At 26.6% G+C, this 20,941-nt stretch overlaps 1 protein-coding gene and 1 long non-coding RNA gene across 3 annotated transcripts; both read left to right on the top strand.

Annotated features, from left to right (window-relative positions):
• Nucleotides 1-4,073: 4,073 nt before the first annotated feature.
• Nucleotides 4,074-8,127, top strand: LOC132927710 (uncharacterized). Its single transcript, XR_009661809.1, has 3 exons — nucleotides 4,074-6,004; nucleotides 7,093-7,238; nucleotides 8,013-8,127. It is a non-coding gene; the product is annotated as an uncharacterized LOC132927710 (long non-coding RNA).
• Nucleotides 8,128-8,931: 804 nt separating this feature from the next.
• LOC132927269 (small ribosomal subunit protein uS3-like) lies at nucleotides 8,932-20,122 on the top strand. Of its 2 annotated transcripts, none has more exons than XM_060991771.1 (7): nucleotides 8,932-9,057; nucleotides 9,811-9,956; nucleotides 10,836-11,075; nucleotides 11,149-11,186; nucleotides 15,500-16,007; nucleotides 16,084-16,271; nucleotides 20,070-20,122. In XM_060991771.1, the coding sequence occupies exons 4-7, from the start codon at nucleotides 11,154-11,156 to the stop codon at nucleotides 20,079-20,081; spliced, it is 741 nt and encodes a 246-aa protein (XP_060847754.1). In that variant the 5' UTR covers nucleotides 8,932-9,057; nucleotides 9,811-9,956; nucleotides 10,836-11,075; nucleotides 11,149-11,153; the 3' UTR covers nucleotides 20,082-20,122. The 2 variants fall into 2 exon arrangements, with proteins under 2 accessions (XP_060847754.1, XP_060847753.1); XM_060991770.1 differs by lacking the exon at nucleotides 20,070-20,122 and adding an exon at nucleotides 19,171-19,265.
• Nucleotides 20,123-20,941: the final 819 nt, after the last annotated feature.

Raw genomic sequence — 20,941 nt, 5'->3', positions numbered from 1 at the left:
CGTTTATAATTTCGTCAACTTGCAAGTGAAAATTTTTTTTAAGTTGGTTTATTTTATGAAACATAAAAATATGTAATATATTTACAATTTACATATAATGTAGAAGATATTTTTACGTTTATAAATTATAAGTTATAAGTTTATAAGGCTGAACTATTTAAGTTTGAGTTGTTTTAATACACACCATTATTCTGTTATTCAACTATATGCAAATATTTTTTATTTTTATTATTTAAAACATGTTATTATTTTTTTTTTTTGAATTTATAAGGCTGGAACTATTTAAGTTAGAGTTGTTTTAATACACACCATTATTCTGTTATTTAACTATATGCAATTATTTTTTATTTTTATTATTTAAAATATGTTATTATTAGTCTATTTCTTTTTGAACTATGCACATCTTTATATGTACTAAAAGTACGTTCTACAGCAGCAGAAGTTGCAGATAAAGATAGTATTTTTATAGCTATTTTACCAAGTTCTGTATCATTACAAAATGCTGTCCACCAATGTAATGCCTCCGTCTCTTCTGAAACTACCCAAAGATATTCTTTGGTTTTTGAAAATGGTCCAGATTTGTTTTTAAAGTTGGCAAAATCAGAAATTACCTTTCTTGCATCAATCTCTATATTATCCAAGTGCTTGGATAACTGATAAATAAATTCTACTGCTTCGTTGTGATCATCTGAATTAAAAGATTTACCAAAGTATTTTGGGTCAAGTATATTTGCAGCTTTGTGAATTTTAGATTGACAAAATTCTTTTCTTAGATAAAGAGCTTTCATAATATTATGTTTTTCTTCACTATTTAAAATTGTATTATTTTGTAATGTCTCTTCAAAAGACTTTTTCAATTCTATAAATATTACAGGTACATTTCTTAATTGTGGTGTATCACTTTCAATTTTTGTGATCCATTTTGCAACTGGATTCATAAGACAATAGAAATGTTCAACTTTTTTCCAAAAATTTAAATTGTTTATAGTTTTCTTTACATTTGGCTTTAGGTCTTTTTCAATAATTTCATCAACATTCATTGAACGGATTATTTGTTTATTAACTAATAGTGATTTTAAAAAAACCACAACTGATCCCCATCTAGTAACAACTGGTAACGTAAGTGCCATAGAAGTGGAACTATTTGCTTTTCTTTTATCCTGAAATACTGCACTAGTTATGTGCCCCCTTTTTATATTATTGACTATATCTTTTCCATCATTAATAATATCTTTTAATGAATTCATTTTAATTATATCATTTATCGATAAATTTAGGCCATGTGCAACGCATCCATATGAAGTGATATGAGGATACTATTCAGTTATAAGAGTCCAAGCCTTTTTCATATTTTTAGTGTTGTCTGTAACAACACCAAATCTTTACGTAGGCCAACATCTTCAATCACAGAAATAATATGCTCAGCTATATTCTCTCCTGTATGACGATTAACTCCAATAGCTAATGACTTATAAAAAATTGGTTTAGGAGTTGTAACTATAAAGTTTATGATACTTCTGGATGTTAGTCCAGCCATCACACATAAGACCAAGTGCGTTCGAATCAGCAATACAAATTGTGGTATAATCTTTAACTTTAGAGAATTCATCGTCTAGAAGTTTATTTGAAATTGAATGACTAGTAGGTGTTTTATATGCTGGGTGAAGTGTTTTAAATAATTCTATCCAGTAAGGGTTATCCACTAAACTCAATGGAGCAGCTGTAGCATAAACTGCACCAGCCAAAAGAACATTCAATATTTTTTTTTTCCTCAAGATTCATTTTATCACAATATTTAAGAATACTATAAGTTTTACTAGAATTACCACAAGATACATTTGTAAGTGTACTAGGTACAGAACTTTGGCTTTGGTTAAAATTAAATGATGTAGTTAGTGGCGAACTGCATATAATACCATCATGTTCCTTTTGATTCATAGTAGTTGGTGTAGATATAAAAGTCATATAGTTCACTGTTATTTTTGATTAATTATACTAATTCTACTAATTGTCACTGATATAAAATCAATTTTTTTACCTGAAGATTATATTTATCAATAATATGCATCATTTGATAAAAAACATTTCTAATTTATTAATTTTAGATTAAACTTACCAATAAATTATACAAATAAAGTTGTTGGCAAAGTATGAAATCTAATATGCATACATAATAATGCTGATCAGATATATTTTTAATCAAACGGTTAACTAAAATATAACAACACTATCAAAAAAAATGCATTAAAATAATTAGTTTAATTTTATATTTTAAATAATACATATAATTTAGTATTTACTTAAAATGTATTCTGTGGTTAAACATTTAAACTTTAATGAATAATAATTTTATTAATATTCAATGATGAGAAATCTGAAATTTACATGTTTTTAGAATAACAGAAACAGTTTAATGTTGATTAACAGTTGATTTAAACAGAAAATGAAATTAAGATGTATTGGAACATTGCAAACGGTAACAAGAGGACATCTATGTTACCACAGAAGTTATACCAAAAATATAGAAAGTCAATGACACATAATTCTAAACAATGAAAATAGAAATCAATAATCGGTTATTTAATTGAAATATAAGTGATCAAACATTGCTGTTATACTTATATAACGTTTCTTTATTTTTATTTAAGAATAATTGTCTTATGTGTTTGCTCTCTAAAGAAGATAAAGTATGCTGCTGACTTTAATATATATATATATTTTTAAATAATTTTTCTTTTATTGCTTCTATTTGTGGTGATTTCTTCAAAACTTTTATTATTTGTCAATTTTAAAATTATGTTATCGCATTGTTTAATAATATATGTTGTATCAGTCTCTTCTAATTGTGCTGAACCATTAATTGTGCCTAAAAATCTAATTGTGCCTAACCATACCATATATTGTTTCAAGTTTATTTTTAATTTCTCCATTAGTTTTTGTATTTAAGTCTTATTTTATAATTGCTTTTTTATACCATTATCAACAACTAATTTTTGTGTTGGTGATAAAATCTGATTTTCATCTTGCGGCAAACTACCCATGTCTCTGTTTTATCACATGCATGAACATGTCTGCAAATATTAAAATAAATAATGTTATTCATACATGAGCATTTATATGTATGTATACATATTTTGCATTTATCACAGCACAACACACATTCATTACATGATTTTAATGTCTTTTATATTTTATATTGTAAATTAACTTCTGTCTGTGAGCTTACCAACCAGTAATGTTATTTTAAAATTTATCTTATGCACTGCTATAATCTGTGTAATTTTACATGATTTTTTTTGTTTTGAAATTTTTATTATTCTTTAAAAACTTTTGTCTCTTACTAAAGTCATTAGTAGAAAAATCAAATCGTTTGCATTATTTTCTGTCTAAACAACAATGTTTGATATTTTTATGCAGTGCTTCTAAATTCATATATTGTTATTGATCCCAATACAATTCCTATTAAAATTGGCCCACTTTTCTACTCTGTAAGAATACATGGATTTTAAAAAATATTTTAAATACAAAAAAATGGAAAAACAACAAATTAATTTCTTATTAGAAACTTATATATTTCAAATTGCAATGTAGTAAGATTTAAGAACAATGATACAATCATAAATTGCCAGTTAGATTTGGTATCAAAATTTAAACCTTAATAATTAAAATACCTTTTTTTAATATTACTTTATTAACTATAACATAAAAAAATAAGTATGATATTACTGAATAGCTCCTTCAACAAGCCAATCATGACCTATTATATATCTCCTCTCTCTGTTGTGCTTATTGTAAATATATATTATACAGATTGTACAAATAAAAATAAATATGACAAAAAGAAAAAAAATGATATGTTATTCTAATACAACCAACATTTAATAATGGAAAACTCAAATTTTTAAATGGTTTTTTTTTTATATTTTAAACTTAAAAACAATCCGAAGTTGAAAGTTTTTGACCATTATTTCCAAAGAAAATATGATAGACTTTTTTAACCATAATATAAAAATTAGATTATAAGATTAAATGATTCATCATAATCATTACAGAAATACATAATTTTTTTTAAAAGTCTGTGCTTTTTAAACCCTTCGTGTTTTGTCCTTAAATGCTTATTTAAACCTGAAATGAGTTTGACAAATCTCACAGAAAAACATAATTAAAACAATTTACTAATTTAAAAAAAAAATTGTACGTCAAAATAAAACTGAAAATTGGGAAACTGGCAAATCTACTAGTCGGCAGTGACTAAACAAGGAATGTTTACCGTGGTTGTGATGACACACGGCATACACAGTCTACTAAAAAAGGCGATCTTCCGAAATCGATAGCATATAATATATTATGGTCTTCGGGATAATATAGTATTTTACATATTTTATACTTTTATCCACAATTAATTTATGAGTGTCCTACTTTTACTTTTATGACCCAATTAAAGCGGTAAGATAAAATGCAATTAATAGGTTGAGACCACGGTGATGTACCATATACAGCTAATTTTATTTAGTTGGATTTTCGACGTTCCGCTTTGGCTATCCTCTTACACTTTTATGCACGGAAAAACGTATTTTACCGATTCTATCTACATCTATGTAGGTCGAATGGGCAATTGTATAAATAATATTTCCCTACCAAGATCATACCATAGTCATTTGGCGCACAAGAGTATCGGTTTACCGCGGTCGCGGTGTAAGTTTTACCACCGGACCGATACACTTGCCGCCCAAATATCCGTTGTCGATCTGACTTCGTGAGTAGAAGGTTATGGAGGCTAGACAGGCATGGAGGTTAGACAGGCATGGAGGTAAATAAATAAACACGTAATTATAGTCGGACGCGTATGCGTCGAAAGCCGATTATTGATAACGAGGTATTGCGGTTGACATAAGTACGCATGTGAGTGACTAGGCTTACAATAGTTGCCGTTTCGTCGGGTGCTCGATGCTCGGGCGTGCGGTGATAGCGTCGGGGCGCACGCGAGTTCGTAAGAGGAATCGTGAGCGGTTGCGCGTGGGCGCGAAAGCCGTCGAGTTCGGGTCGCGAGACCGGGAACGTCGGGGACGTGTTGGTCGACGGGACGAGAGCGGGTCGAAACCAGATTCGGCTTGAAAGTGCTCGTTTGTCGCGGAATCGCGAGATGTAACGGGACCGTGCGCGTCGTAGCGCGTACCGGACATGTCGTGTCGGTGGTCATTACATCTCGAAAGTGCGATCGTCGATGCGCGAGGTCGTGGTCCATACCCACGTGTAAAAATGGCGCGGAACGTCGGGTTTGGGTCGGCGGCTAAAGGTTCGGTCGGACTGTCGCGGATGTGGCTCGGTCGAACGTCGTGAGCAAAGAAAACGAGCTTTACGTCGCGATCGGCGTCGTAGCCTTCGCGGGACGGTTCGGCGCGGAGTAGGGGCGCGATCGCTGCGTCGAGTAGATAGAAACATATATAAAATTCACAATGGTCGCTTACGTGTAAAAGTATAAAAACGAATATAATTCAAATATAATTGTGAACGAATATAACATAAAAAAAAGGTATAATTCACGTATCAAAAGTGGTAACGTCGGTCGGGCTGGTGGGTCGACCAGTAAAGTGGTGACAATCGGTGTCGCCACAGTCAGAATGATAAATCTTTCCGTGATAAAAGATAAGGTTTAAAGTCATATCCACGAACGTGGTCATCGATTTTGATGTGATAAGAAAATTGATAATTTAAAACAGTTTTAACGCAAAGAACCGTTCGTAACAATTATCAAAAAGGCAACTATCAAATGAATATGAATATATGATAAGACATGTTAAGACCGAGTGCATGCATAAAAAGAGCTTTGGAGTAACGAGTGATGTAGCCGCGAGTCTCTTGTCACACAACTAGCTGATCGCACACGCTAGCTCATTGCTAATACCGCAGACCGAGGCTGCAACATAAGAACTGCGGGCAAGAAAATATGTCACATGAAATGATAACAGAAAACGGAATGAACGAAATAGCTCGATATTCAAAGGTACATAAGGCTATAAATATAGTTACCTATTTAACAACTTCAGCACAATACTAAGTACATATTAGGTCATGTGCTAAATTCTCTATCTTATCTTATTAGCATCATTGCCAATGTAGTACACAATTGATCTCATTACACTTCATGACATAAAGTTAAAAATCAATCTAATTAGATGCAATGATAGTACCTATATTGTTATAATTTAATTGGGTTTCAACCTTTCAAACGTCAAAAATCAAATACTAATTGGTGTGCATTTAATCACCATAACTGTTGCTTATAAATAATAAATATCTATATTATTATATTTTGATTTTATACTATTGATAGATAATAAATGAATTATTTAATTAGGTTAATTATAAAATAATATATTGGTAGTCATCTACCACAGCCATCTACGCCGTAACAGTAATCTGTACAGTACTACTGTATGATAATATTGTATCGTAAAACATAACAATCAATCAGTATGAAATGTCAGTTTTTAAATCATTGCATAATATTGCTATTTGTTTAAACGATTTTGTATATTTAATTCTGTTATGCATGTATGTAGTCTATAACTGATGAAAGAACAGCATAGACAATTGAGTTTCATTCAAAATGATTTCGTCAATATATTTAGGTGGAATTACTAAGTACAAAACTCCTATTAAACATTTTTTATTATAAAACCAATTAAATGATGTTACAAATGATACTCGTCTACGCGGTTACTAAATTCATTTAAAATTAAAAAATTCAAGTTTTGTTTAATTGATTTGATATCACAACCACTTGATTCAATAAGCTATTTTAGTAATAAATAAGAACACATTGTGATCATTATGCTCTTTTCAGTGATTAATTAATCAATTAAATGATAATAAACATAAACTTCACATCCTAAATATCTAAATTCTTATACTTATAATCCGCTGATTTTCATTCGAAGATTTATCCAAAACCTTCTAGACTCACCATGCTATTGTTTATACAGTCTACTACCAACAAGATTCAGTTTGATTTAAGTTTTGTAGAATAATAAGCATAATTCCATTAATTAACTACAAATTGTTTAATTACACCATTGTTTTTTATTTCAGTATTCAATTTAATATGCATAATTTGGAAGGTCGTATACCAAACAAATGTCTAGCGGTTTTGGATCAAGACTGTACGATGGTCGTCTCTTTTTTGAGCAGTTGTAGCTAAGAACACATCATGAATGATGTTTACAAAGAATTTTGGTGTAGGTATAAACCTAATATCTTAAATTACAAATGCTATTTTCATTTAATACTATTGTAATTTTTCAATCATAAAACTTTTAAATGTTATCAAATCAATTTTAAATCAATACCATTAATTATCACAATACTTAATACAAACTGAATTAAAATTGTAAAATGTCCATTTAAGAGTTATTTAAATTATATATTATACTAAAAAGTATATAATACTCATATTTAAAATCAATGAATTGTTTTTCATATAAAACATTACAATTTTTATTTGATCTGTTTGAAACAAATATCACAATATTAAGCAAGCTTTTCAAAGTGTACAATACTACCAAAAATGTTCATTATGTTTAAATTAATTTTTTTTATTATAAAACCATTAAAAGTTACAAATTATTCCTGCTATGCGGTTACTAATTTCTTTTAAAATTAAAAAATTCAAGTTTTGTTTAATTGATTTGATTTCACAACCACTTGATTCAATAAGCTATTTTAGTAATAAATAAGAACACATTGTGATCATTATGCTCATTTCAGTGATTAATTAATCAATTAAATGATAATAAACATAAACTTCACATCCTAAATATCTAAATTCTTATACTTATAATCCGCTGATTTTCATTCGAAGATTTATCCAAAACCTTCTAGACTCACCATGCTATTGTTTATACAGTCTACTACCAACAAGATTCAGTTCGATTTAAGTTTTGTAGAATAATAAGCATAATTCCCTTAATTAACTACAAATTGTTTAATTACACCATTGTTTTTCATTTCAGTATTCAATGTAATATGCATAATTTGAAAGGTCGTATACCAAACAAATGTCTAGCGGTTTTGGATCAAGACTGTACGATGGTCGTCTCTTTTTTGAGCATTTGTAGCTAAGAACACATCATGAATGATGTTTACAAAGAATTTTGGTGTAGGTATAAACCTAATATCTTAAATTACAAATGCTATTTTCATCTAATACTATTGTATTTTTTCAATCTTAAATCTTTTAAATCAATACCATTAATTATCACAATACTCAATACATACTGAATAAAAATTGTAAAATGTCCATTCAAGAGTTATTTAAATTATATATTATACTAAAAAGTATAAAATACTCATATTTAAAATCAATGAATTGTTTTACATATAATACATTACAATTTTTATTTGATCTGTTTGAAACAAATATCACAATATTAAGCAAGCTTTTCAAAGTGTACAATACTACCAAAAATGTTCATTATGTTTAAATTAATTTTTTTTATTATAAAATCATTAAAAGTTACAAATTATTCCTGCTATGCGGTTACTAATTTCTTTTAAAATTAAAAAATTCAAGTTTTGTTTAATTGATGTGATTTCACAACCACTTGATTCAATAAGCTATTTTAGTAATAAATAAGAACACTTTGTGATCATTATGCTCATTTCAGTGATTAATTAATCAATTAAATGATAATAAACATAAACTTCACATCCTAAATATCTAAATTCTTATACTTATAATCCGCTGATTTTCATTCGAAGATTTATCCAAAACCTTCTAGACTCACCATGCTATTGTTTATACAGTCTACTACCAACAAGATTCAGTTTGATTTAAGTTTTGTAGAATAATAAGCATAATTCCCTTAATTAACTACAAATTGTTTAATTACACCATTGTTTTTTATTTCAGTATTCAATTTAATATGCATAATTTGGAAGGTCGTATACCAAACAAATGTCTAGCGGTTTTGGATCAAGACTGTACGATGGTCGTCTCTTTTTTGAGCAGTTGTAGCTAAGAACACATCATGAATGATGTTTACAAAGAATTTTGGTGTAGGTATAAACCTAATATCTTAAATTACAAATGCTATTTTCATCTAATACTATTGTATTTTTTCAATCTTAAATCTTTTAAATCAATACCATTAATTATCACAATACTTAATACAAACTGAATAAAAATTGTAAAATGTCCATTCAAGAGTTATTTAAATTATATATTATACTAAAAAGTATATAATACTCATATTTAAAATCAATGAATTGTTTTACATATAATACATTACAATTTTTATTTGATCTGTTTGAAACAAATATCACAATATTAAGCAAGCTTTTCAAAGTGTACAATACTACCAAAAATGTTCATTATGCTTAAATTAATTTTTTTTATTATAAAACCATTAAAAGTTACAAATTATTCCTGCTATGCGGTTACTAATTTCTTTTAAAATTAAAAAATTCAAGTTTTGTTTAATTGATTTGATTTCACAACCACTTGATTCAATAAGCTATTTTAGTAATAAATAAGAACACATTGTGATCATTATGCTCATTTCAGTGATTAATTAATCAATTAAATGATAATAAACATAAACTTCACATCCTAAATATCTAAATTCTTATACTTATAATCCGCTGATTTTCATTCGAAGATTTATCCAAAACCTTCTAGACTCACCATGCTATTGTTTATACAGTCTACTACCAACAAGATTCAGTTCGATTTAAGTTTTGTAGAATAATAAGCATAATTCCCTTAATTAACTACAAATTGTTTAATTACACCATTGTTTTTCATTTCAGTATTCAATATAATATGCATAATTTGGAAGGTCCTATTCTGAACAAATGTCTAGCGGTTCTGGATCAAGACTTCACAATGGTCGTCTCTTAATTGAGCAGTTGTAGCTAAGAACGCATCATGAATGATGTTTACAAAGAAATTTGGTGTATGTATAAACCTCATATCTTAAATTACAAATGCTATTTTCATCTAAAACTATTGTATTTTTTCAATCATAAAACTTCTAAATGATATCAGATCAATTTTAAATCGATACTTATTAAAATAACTTAAATCAAAACTTTAAAAAGCCCTTTTTTTAGGGTTCTTTTAATTATATAACATTATAAAACTGGTTGATGACCGTTGGATAGATACTCAATTGCAATTGTTTGTATTTATTTTTGTTTTTTACATTTTCGTATATAAAGGTCTGGACAACCTGTAGGATATATATTTTATTATTATTATATTATATTTTGTTGTTATTATTATTATGAATATATGTTTAACATCGTCTGCGTTCCGACGTAGTCTGATGTTCTACTTTGGAGGTTTAGTTGCGTTCAAATCGATTTTCTCCGATGACAAGTGATTTCTTAATTTATTTTTCTACACGTCTTTCGACTTAACCCTTGTTTTCTACAACTCATCATCAGACTTTTGACGTTAGGAGTTATGACAATCCGCTGTTATCAGATTGTCCTGCTAGTTATCGAGGCTTACCTGTTGAGGACTGATTTCTTGATACTCGATTACCAATTTCGGCATACATTTATTATTTTTGAATAATAAAAAAGCACCGGGCAAGCGTCAAAACAGACTTTACACCGATTGATAAGTGATAAGTGATAACTCACATACATGGTTATCGACATTATCATATGTTATAGTGACCATATTTTATATACCCGATTATTATTTTTACCGAATTTCCGGTGAAATGATTTTCACTCAATTACCTCGAAGGTGGCTGCTACACACCAGAACCAAATTACACTGGTAGCTTGTAATCGTTTTAAAATAACTTGTAATAAATTTACAGATTCTGTAATACAAAAACAATTTTTAAGAATATGCCACGTTATCTTTATGTGTCTTATTGAATTGTACACATTCTGTAACACACTAAAATTGTGTTGGTCACACTGTATTACGATTGCATTTGTCAAGGAAATTTTTGGTTAACATATTCATTGCCAAATGACTACGTGTCAACGTCTAGAAAACGTTAGCGTGTTGTCAAGTTTTATTTTGCGTTCGACTTTTGGAAATAAGTAACAAGGTAAGATTTAAGAAATTTTATATTGTATTAAAAACTCCATTTCAATTACTTTATGTAAATACATTGTTTTTAGAAAAGATGCCTGCTAAAACAACTTCTGTTAAGAAAAGGGTGAGTATATTATGCACCTAGCATGTTTTCTATTTCACTATTAAAAAAACTTGAATAACTTAGTTATTACTATAATATCTTATAACGCATCGCTTTTTATTAAAATGTTTGAAAAAGATGACCGATACATTACTTGAAATATTTTTGACAAATTAATCACTGCATGTGTTTGTTATCGTATGCCATTTACAGAGTGCATCTTTTTTCATAATAAATGTATTATAATATATTTGTTAATATTTATTATAAAAATGTGTTTGATTTTCATGATCAATTTTTGCTTGTTGATTTGAAACAACTGTATCAAATGATATTGTTAGGTTAATATTAACCTAATCAAGGATAATTATTGATTGCGCCAATGTTAGGGTTAATTTTAACAAAACATTTAGCAATAATATTATATTTAAAAGGATAATATAGATCTTAATAAAGAATTTTGAAATTGTACACTAAGAATATTAATTATTTTTCACTTATCTATATTTACGGTTAAAATATTATTGCTTATCAGAGACCAATATTCCTACTGGTATGAGTAGTTTTAAAACAACCCAATGCTATTTTAATTTTTTCCACTGTGGCCATCCAGGTTACTTCTTTTATTTATTAATTAAAAATACATTTTCATTTGACAGGATATATTTTTTATATATAAACCTACCATGGGCGTAGGTAGGAAATATCTTCTGAAGGGATTTGGTCTAGGTCTATATTAATATTATAAAACATTGAAATTAAATATGAATTATTTATCCTTTATTTGGGGGGGGGGGGGGGTGTTTGAACATCCAAAATCCCCTTTAACTACGCCTATGATACCTATTATTGGAATAGTATAAATGTTCATTTTTATACACGTTGCTGACAACTTATTTATATATTGTTTATTTATTTTGCAAATGATAATTTTTTACAATATAATAATAGAAGAGAAAAAAGAAAATTATAATAACATAACAAATGAAAACAACAATGTTTATGATTAAGATACCTATATTAAATTATACTTTAGAAATTAGATTAGTTTTAATATACTATACTTAAAAAATAATAGTTTTTGAAGAGATTGATATTGATTTTTAAATCTTGACAAAGCATAATAGCGGTATTAAATGAAATTTTAAGACCAAAAGATTTATATTTTATAACATCTAGGTATATTTATATTTAATTTTTCTTAAATCTAGTGTTAACATTATGGTTACATATTGGAACAATACTCCTTTCCTTATACATAATTAATAACAAATTTTTTTTTAATAACTTATTCAAAATTAAATACATTTAACTCCTTGTATATAATATCCGAACATGTGTAATTCGGTAACTTTAATATAAATTTAATTATTTTATTTATAGTTTTTTTTAGTTTTTTTAGATGAATATCATAAGCACAACCCCAACTCAATTCCATAAGAAATAGTTAACTGAACTAGTGAGATATATATTATTCCTAATTGTGTTTTATCCAGTATATATATCTAAAGACTAAAATTACAAAAAAACATAAAAGAATTTATGGCTTAACGAGATTAAATATTCTATATGATTTTTCCATTTTAAACAGGAGTCAATATATATTCTTAGGTATTTTATATGGCTAATATTTTCATTACATATGCACATACAGCTTAGGTTATTATTCATTAAGCACTGTGTCGAGTGTTGACAGATTTTTAAATTATTTTGAATATCAATATTTTGTCTAATAAAAACAATGTGTATTGTTTTACTCAATTTTAATTCAAGTAAATTATTATCTATTAATTATTATTAGTATATTATTATTTTTATCATGGACAAGAATGATTGTGTTATCAGCAAAACACATTATTTCTGCTTCTGTTTTAATATTAAGTAAACCATTAATATATAGGATAAAAAATAATGGACCCAAGACTGCTCCCTGTGGAACACCATGCTTTACTGATAACGATTGACTTAGTTTATCATTAATTTTGACTATTTGAGATCTATCACTTGGATATGAACTAATTAGATTATTTGCAATACATCGGATTCCAGCATAATTTAATTTTGTAAGTAACAATTGATGATTCACACAGTCAAATGCCTTCTTAATATCCATGAATATATCTAATACTTTATTATTCTGATCAAGATGTCCATGTACATATTTATGTAGGAAAAAGTGGGCATCGCATGTAAGAGAAATCCTAATTGTTAAATAAAGAAGAATGAGTTTATATCTAAAAATGACATAATTCTATATTTAATACATTTTTTTTAGATTTTTGACAAAGTTAAGGATAAGGAGATTGGTCTATAGTTACTACACAATAGTTTATCTCCTTGCTTAAGTATAGGAGTGACAATACATTTTTTTAAACAAGTTGGATATATACCGGAAGACATAGATAAATTAAATAATACCATTTAGTGGAAGGGATAAACTACCAGTAGTATTTTTAAGTATACAATTATTAATTATTCAACGAATGTAGAATGATCTTTAATCTTTTTTATATATATTATTATTTTGTCACGAGTAATGGGAGTTAGAAAAATAGAATCTTTAACATGACAATTAGAATTTAGATTATCCCAATTTTCTTTCTTAAATTTGGTTTTTAGTATATTTTTTTTAATACAATTACCTACATTAATAAAATATTTATTAAATTTATTTGCAATACATATCTATATTATCTTTTAGTATATGATCATTATGCATAATTTCATTTATAACTATATTTTTGTTTATTGGCTTACCTGCTATGTCATTGGTAATTTGTCATATTTTTTTTAAAAAGGTTTGATAATATATTTGCTTTGCTTTTTTTATGAAACTAGTAAATAAATTTCTATATTTTCTATGTTTCATTTTTAAATTAATATCATGTAGTCTTGTGTTTATTTTTTTTATATAGATCACTAAACGCTTGGTCGTCCAAGTTTTAAATTTATTTTTTGTATTAATTTCTGTATCACTTGAAGAAGCATTATTTCATCTATTTTATGTAAAAAAAATATTCATACCTTTATCTATATTATCTGTATTTAAAAAATCAAACCAATTATCATAACATTATCAATATTTTCATTTATGAGCTTTATTACATCAATTATTTTTTTCTTTTTAATATTCTTAATATTATGTGTATTGATTGAACTTAATTGATGATTAAATTGGATTATTGTTCCATAATGATGTGTTACATTCCAGTATAAATGAGTTTGTGCAATGTTCTTAATAGATACGTGATCAATACAAGATTTTTGTTCTATTTGTTACACGTGTATAGTTATTAATTTATGCAAAAGATAAAATAATTACATGCCATTATATTAAGATAGTCATTTGACAAATTTGGGTCCATTACATTAATATTCAGATCACTAACGATATACCGTTTATTATAATTATCTAAGTGCTCTAGATAATTATTTAAGCTATCCAAAAAGTTATCCATATTACTATTGGGATCTGTATATATTAATAGGTATATTATCTATATCAAGAGAGATTTCAACAGAGTTACACTCAGTTATTATCATATGTGAAATATTAATTATTTTAAGAGAATTTTTAAAAGATACGGTTACACCATCATTTTTATTTATTATACTGAGTGAGATAATAGTTTGATATCCACTCAGCTCAAAATTAAAGTCGTATAAGAGCCATGTTTCAGTAAGAACAACTATATCAAAATTGGATTTGTTTAAATTTAACACTAAGACTAGTTCGTCAAAATTCGCAAATATACTATGAATATTAAGAGAAAGAACATTTTATAATATTATCGTTATCATAATTAAAGCTAGACAAATCTTCAATGTATATTGTATTTATATAATTTAAACTATGTATATCTTTTATAATTATATTCATCTAGTACCACAAATTAAAAACAAACATTAGTACAGTACTATGAGATACTTACGAACGATGTTAGGTACATTAAAATAAGACATAATATAACATTTATACATTATTAATTATTATATAATAGTTAAAAAAAAAGTAATTTGTCAAAGTAAGTACTCCTATTGTAACCTATAAAACTGTAAAGATAAATTAAAAGGCGGTTAATGAAAAAAAAAAATTGGTAATTTTTGCTCTGAAAGTTAATATATTCTCCATGTTTTTCTAATGAGTAAATTTCAAATTTTTGAGTTCAATTGGTTGTTTAAAAACCAATTGTATAGTGTAATAAATTTCCCCTACAAAAAAATAAAATAGAAATAGTCTGATAGAATAGACAAAATGCTTATCGCTAGACTGGTACTATACCTGTATGTAAAATTTATCAGTTATCATAATATTAGTTTTTTCTTTTTTTTAGTTTGTGTCGGATGGTATATTTTGTGCAGAACTCAACGAGTTTTTGACACGAGAACTTGCTGAAGATGGTTATTCTGGCGTTGATGTCCGTGCTTCTCCATCGCGCACAGAAATTGTTATTTGTGCAACACGTACTCAAGACGTATTGGGTGAAAACGGACGCCGTATTCGTGAACTTACATCTCTCATCCAAAAACGTTTTAATTTCAAAGATAAAGAAGTTGAACTTTTCGCTGAGAAAATAGCACATCGTGGATTGTGTGCTGTTGCCCAAGCTGAGTCATTACGTTACAAGTTGACTGGCGGTTTAGAAATCAGGAGAGCATGTTATGGTGTGTTGAGATTCATCATGGAAAGTGGAGCTAAGGGATGTGAAGTCGTAGTGGCTGGTAAATTAAGAGGTCAACGTGCTAAGGCAATGAAATTCGTTGATGGACTTATGATTCACAGTGGTGACCCATGCAATGATTATGTTAATATGGCTACTAGACACGTTTGTTTAAGACAAGGTAATTGTTGTAAACGTTAATATTCTTTTTATGAAAATTATTAATAATTAATAATTTAATATATGTATTTTTTTAGGAGTTTTGGGTATCAAAATAAAAATTATGTTGCCATGGGACCGAAAAGGTAAACTTGGCCCAAAGAAGCCTTTGCCAGATAATGTCATCATTGAAGAACCAAATGAAGAAATTTTACCTATAGCACCAACCAGTGATGTTAAATCTAAACCTGAAGTAGCAGTACCTGCTGTTCCAATTGAACCTGTTGTTGGTTGAAATGATTGTATAAAATAAACTAAAGTTTTTTTTTAACACAAGTCTTAATTCTATTTTATTTTTAGTTATTAACTTTTTGTATGTTAGTATCTATCAGCAGTTGATAGGTGAGTGTTAATAACGTGCTATGAAGCAATTCGTAAATTTTACAGGAACAACTAAAAACAATGTTTTGCTGTATTGTATACTGGTTTCTAAGTTTGTACACGATGATTGTGTACAATCAAAATAATGTGGGAATTTTTCGATTTTTAAAATATATCGAGATTGCTTCATAGCACATAATTCCCGTCCACCTTTCAGATATTATTTTTTTTAAGTAGAAAGTTGTGCAGTAGTTTACTATTATCTTTTGCATAAAGAGTAGTTTTAATTACACTATAGTTTAAATGTAACAAATTATCTAAGGATTATTTACAACAAAAATAGTATTTATTTAATTCAAAAAATTCAGAATTAATCTAAAATAAGAATAGATATAAACTGGACTTAAAATTTTAATAAGATGATTAAAATTGCTTTTTATTATTACAACTGATTTACTATTAGTCTTAGATGATATTAGTTGAATTTTCATCTCGGGTTTGGCATGAGTTGAGAACCTTGTTTTACAAATTAAACATATATATTATAATAAATTATATTACATTATTATTTTTCATATATTATAATACTGTGGCATGTTGAATGACATTTATCTTATGCAATTGCTTAGCCCTAGAAATTTATGTTGAACTTAAAAATTTAAATTTGTGTGGATGAATGATAATTAATTATCTAACATAGAATTTTTTATATTAAATTGTTAATGGCGTATATGTTTTTTAATGAAAATTCTAAACTACCATACAGTTTTAGATTATATATTATGTTGTAGAGGGTATAGTGGGTGGTTATTGTTTAAATAATTTGTTTAGGGATCGAAATATGCTTGCCATACCACTGATATAATATATGAATCACTAATTGCAAACAGGGTAATATAAAACCCTACATTATATTATTATATTATTATACCTGTGTATTAGCATTTTTGCACTTTCTATAATATATATATTATAACAACCGATATGGTGAATTAGTATACTTGCTTAAAAATCAGTTTTCATTGTTTCCAATCAATTATTTCTGTATCCGATATACACAGTTTATTAACCGAATATACCTAATACAATATACTATTTAATTGATGTACAATATATATCATGGAGCAAATTTTATATGAATGATTTATTAACTATATATATAAATTAAGAGGATGTTATACCCGCATGTGTTGTCTCTATTTTACTAACGTACACCATAGCAAATTTGCGTTCAAGAGAACACATTTTGTGATGTAAGCTTTAATTTTTGAGTAAATTTACCTAGCATCAAATTTAAGCTAAGAATATTATCTAGAAAAGGTCTTATGATTTTGTTGATATTATGATTTTAAAATAAAAAATAGCTATGTAAAATATTACAACTTAATAACGTTCATAACTCATTTTACAATAATAATATCAATAAAAACATATGACATTTCTAGATAATATTCTTAGCTTTAAATTTGATAATAGGTAAATTTACTCTAAAATTTAAGCTAACATCACAAAATGAGTTCTGCTGAAAGCAAATTTGCTATGATGTACGTCAATAAGACAGAAAAAACCAATGCGGGTATAACGCCTTATAAATATATAACCTTTATACATAAATAGTAAAACATTCGTATAGTTTAAAAATATACTTAGTTATGCTGAGATATGTATAAAATACTTAGGAGATTTAAGAAATACCATATGCAATATGAATACACCGTATTAGAATATATTATACATACTTTATAAATTAGAAATAAGCAATAGCTAATAGATACATACAAATATAAGGTTTGTGATTTTTCTACATAGAAACTTTGTGATTATGAGTAATTGTGCAAAAATTTTAAAAATTACTCAGAATTTATTAAATTATAAACAATTCGGTTTATATCAAACGATTTAAAATCAAGAATGTCATTTTTTAATTGCATTATGTAGCGGTTCTGGATAAAGACATTAAAATGGTTGTCTCTTTATGAAATATTTAAAGTGAAGAACACATCAAGAATAATTTGTACTAGGAATTTTGTGTAGGTATAAACCTAATATCTTAAATTACAAATGCTATTTTCATCTAATACTATTGTATTTTTTCAATCATAAAACTTTTAAATGTTATCAAATCAATTTTAAATCAATACCATTAATTATCACAATACTTAATACAAACTGAATTAAAATTGTAAAATGTCCATTTAAGAGTTATTTAAATTATATATTATACTAAAAAGTATATAATACTCATATTTAAAATCAATGAATTGTTTTACATATAATACATTACAATTTTTATTTGATCTGTTTGAAACAAATATCACAATATTAAGCAAGCTTTTCAAAGTGTACAATACTACCAAAAATGTTCATTATGTTTAAATTAATTTTTTTTATTATAAAACCATTAAAAGTTACAAATTATTCCTGCTATGCGGTTACTAATTTCTTTTAAAATTAAAAAATTCAAGTTTTGTTTAATTGATTTGATTTCACAACCACTTGATTCAATAAGCTAGTTTAGTAATAAATAAGAACACATTATGATCATTATGCTCATTTCAGTGATTAATTAATCAATTAAATGATAATAAACATAAACTTCACATCCTAAATATCTAAATTCTTATACTTATAATCCGCTGATTTTCATTCGAAGATTTATCCAAAACCTTCTAGACTCACCATGCTATTGTTTATACAGTCTACTACCAACAAGATTCAGTTTGATTTAAGTTTTGTAGAATAATAAGCATAATTCCCTTAATTAACTATAAATTGTTTAATTACACCATTGTTTTTCATTTCAGTATTCAATGTAATATGCATAATTTGAGAGGTCGTATACCAAACAAATGTCTAGCGGTTTTGGATCAAGACTGTACGATGGTCGTCTCTTTTTTGAGCAGTTGTAGCTAAGAACACATCATGAATGATGTTTACAAAGAATTTTGGTGTAGGTATAAACCTAATATCTTAAATTACAAATGCTATTTTCATCTAATACTATTGTATTTTTTCAATCTTAAATCTTTTAAATCAATACCATTAATTTTCACAATACTCAATACAAACTGAATAAAAATTGTAAAATGTCCATTTAAGAATTATTTAAATTATATATTATACTAAAAAGTATATAATACTCATATTTAAAATCAATGAATTGTTTTACATATAATACATTACAATTTTTGTTTGATCTGTTTGAAACAAATATCACAATATTAAGCAAGCTTTTCAAAGTGTACAATACTACCAAAAATGTTCATTATGTTTAAATTAATTTTTTTTATTATAAAACCATTAAAAGTTACAAATTATTCCTGCTATGCGGTTACTAATTTCTTTTAAAATTAAAAAATTCAAGTTTTGTTTAATTGATTTGATTTCACAACCACTTGATTCAATAAGCTATTTTAGTAATAAATAAGAACACATTGTGATCATTATGCTCATTTCAGTGATTAATTAATCAATTAAATGATAATAAACATAAACTTCACATCCTAAATATCTAAATTCTTATACTTATAATCCGCTGATTTTCATTCGAAGATTTATCTAAAACCTTCTAGACTCACCATGCTATTGTTTATACAGTCTACTACCAACAAGATTCAGTTTGATTTAAGTTTTGTAGAATAATAAGCATAATTCCCTTAATTAACTACAAATTGTTTAATTACACCATTGTTTTTTATTTCAGTATTCAATTTAATATGCATAATTTGGAAGGTCGTATACCAAACAAATGTCTAGCGGTTTTGGATCAAGACTGTACGATGTTTGTCTCTTTTTTGAGCAGTTGTAGCTAAGAACACATCATGAATGATGTTTACAAAGAATTTTGGTGTAGGTATAAACCTAATATCTTAAATTACAAATGCTATTTTCATCTAATACTATTGTATTTTTTCAATCTTAAATCTTTTAAATCAATACCATTAATTATCACAATACTCAATACAAACTGAATAAAAATTGTAAAATGTCCATTTAAGAGTTATTTAAATTATATATTATACTAAAAAGTATATAATACTCATATTTAAAATCAATGAATTGTTTTACATATAATACATTACAATTTTTATTTGATCTGTTTGAAACAAATATCACAATATTAAGCAAGCTTTTCAAAGTGTACAATACTACCAAAAATGTTCATTATGTTTAAATTAATTTTTTTTATTATAAAACCATTAAAAGTTACAAATTATTCCTGCTATGCGGTTACTAATTTCTTTTAAAATTAAAAAATTCAAGTTTTGTTTAATTGATTTGATTTCACAACCATTTGATTCAATAAGCTATTTTAGTAATAAATAAGAACACATTGTGATCATTATGCTCATTTCAGTGATTAATTAATCAATTAAATGATAATAAACATAAACTTCACATCCTAAATATCTAAATTCTTATACTTATAATCCGCTGATTTTCATTCGAAGATTTATCTAAAACCTTCTAGACTCACCATGCTATTGTTTATACAGTCTACTACCAACAAGATTCAGTTTGATTTAAGTTTTGTAGAATAATAAGCATAATTCCCTTAATTAACTACAAATTGTT

The sequence above is a fragment of the Rhopalosiphum padi genome, chromosome 3, assembly GCF_020882245.1.
Source record: "Rhopalosiphum padi isolate XX-2018 chromosome 3, ASM2088224v1, whole genome shotgun sequence".
NCBI classification, from domain to species: Eukaryota; Metazoa; Arthropoda; class Insecta; order Hemiptera; family Aphididae; genus Rhopalosiphum; species Rhopalosiphum padi.
The sequence above is the reverse complement of the archived record's forward strand: the minus strand, read 5'-3'. Positions and strand labels throughout refer to the sequence as shown.

Excerpts from the sequence above, each read along its gene's own strand:
- LOC132927269 (XM_060991771.1), top strand. The coding sequence starts at position 11,154 with ATGCCTGCTAAAACAACTTCTGTTAAGAAAAGG. Across the intron at positions 11,187-15,499 it reads CAACTTCTGTTAAGAAAAGG|TTTGTGTCGGATGGTATATT; the intron begins GTGAGTATATTA and ends TCTTTTTTTTAG. Across the intron at positions 16,008-16,083 it reads ACACGTTTGTTTAAGACAAG|GAGTTTTGGGTATCAAAATA; the intron begins GTAATTGTTGTA and ends GTATTTTTTTAG.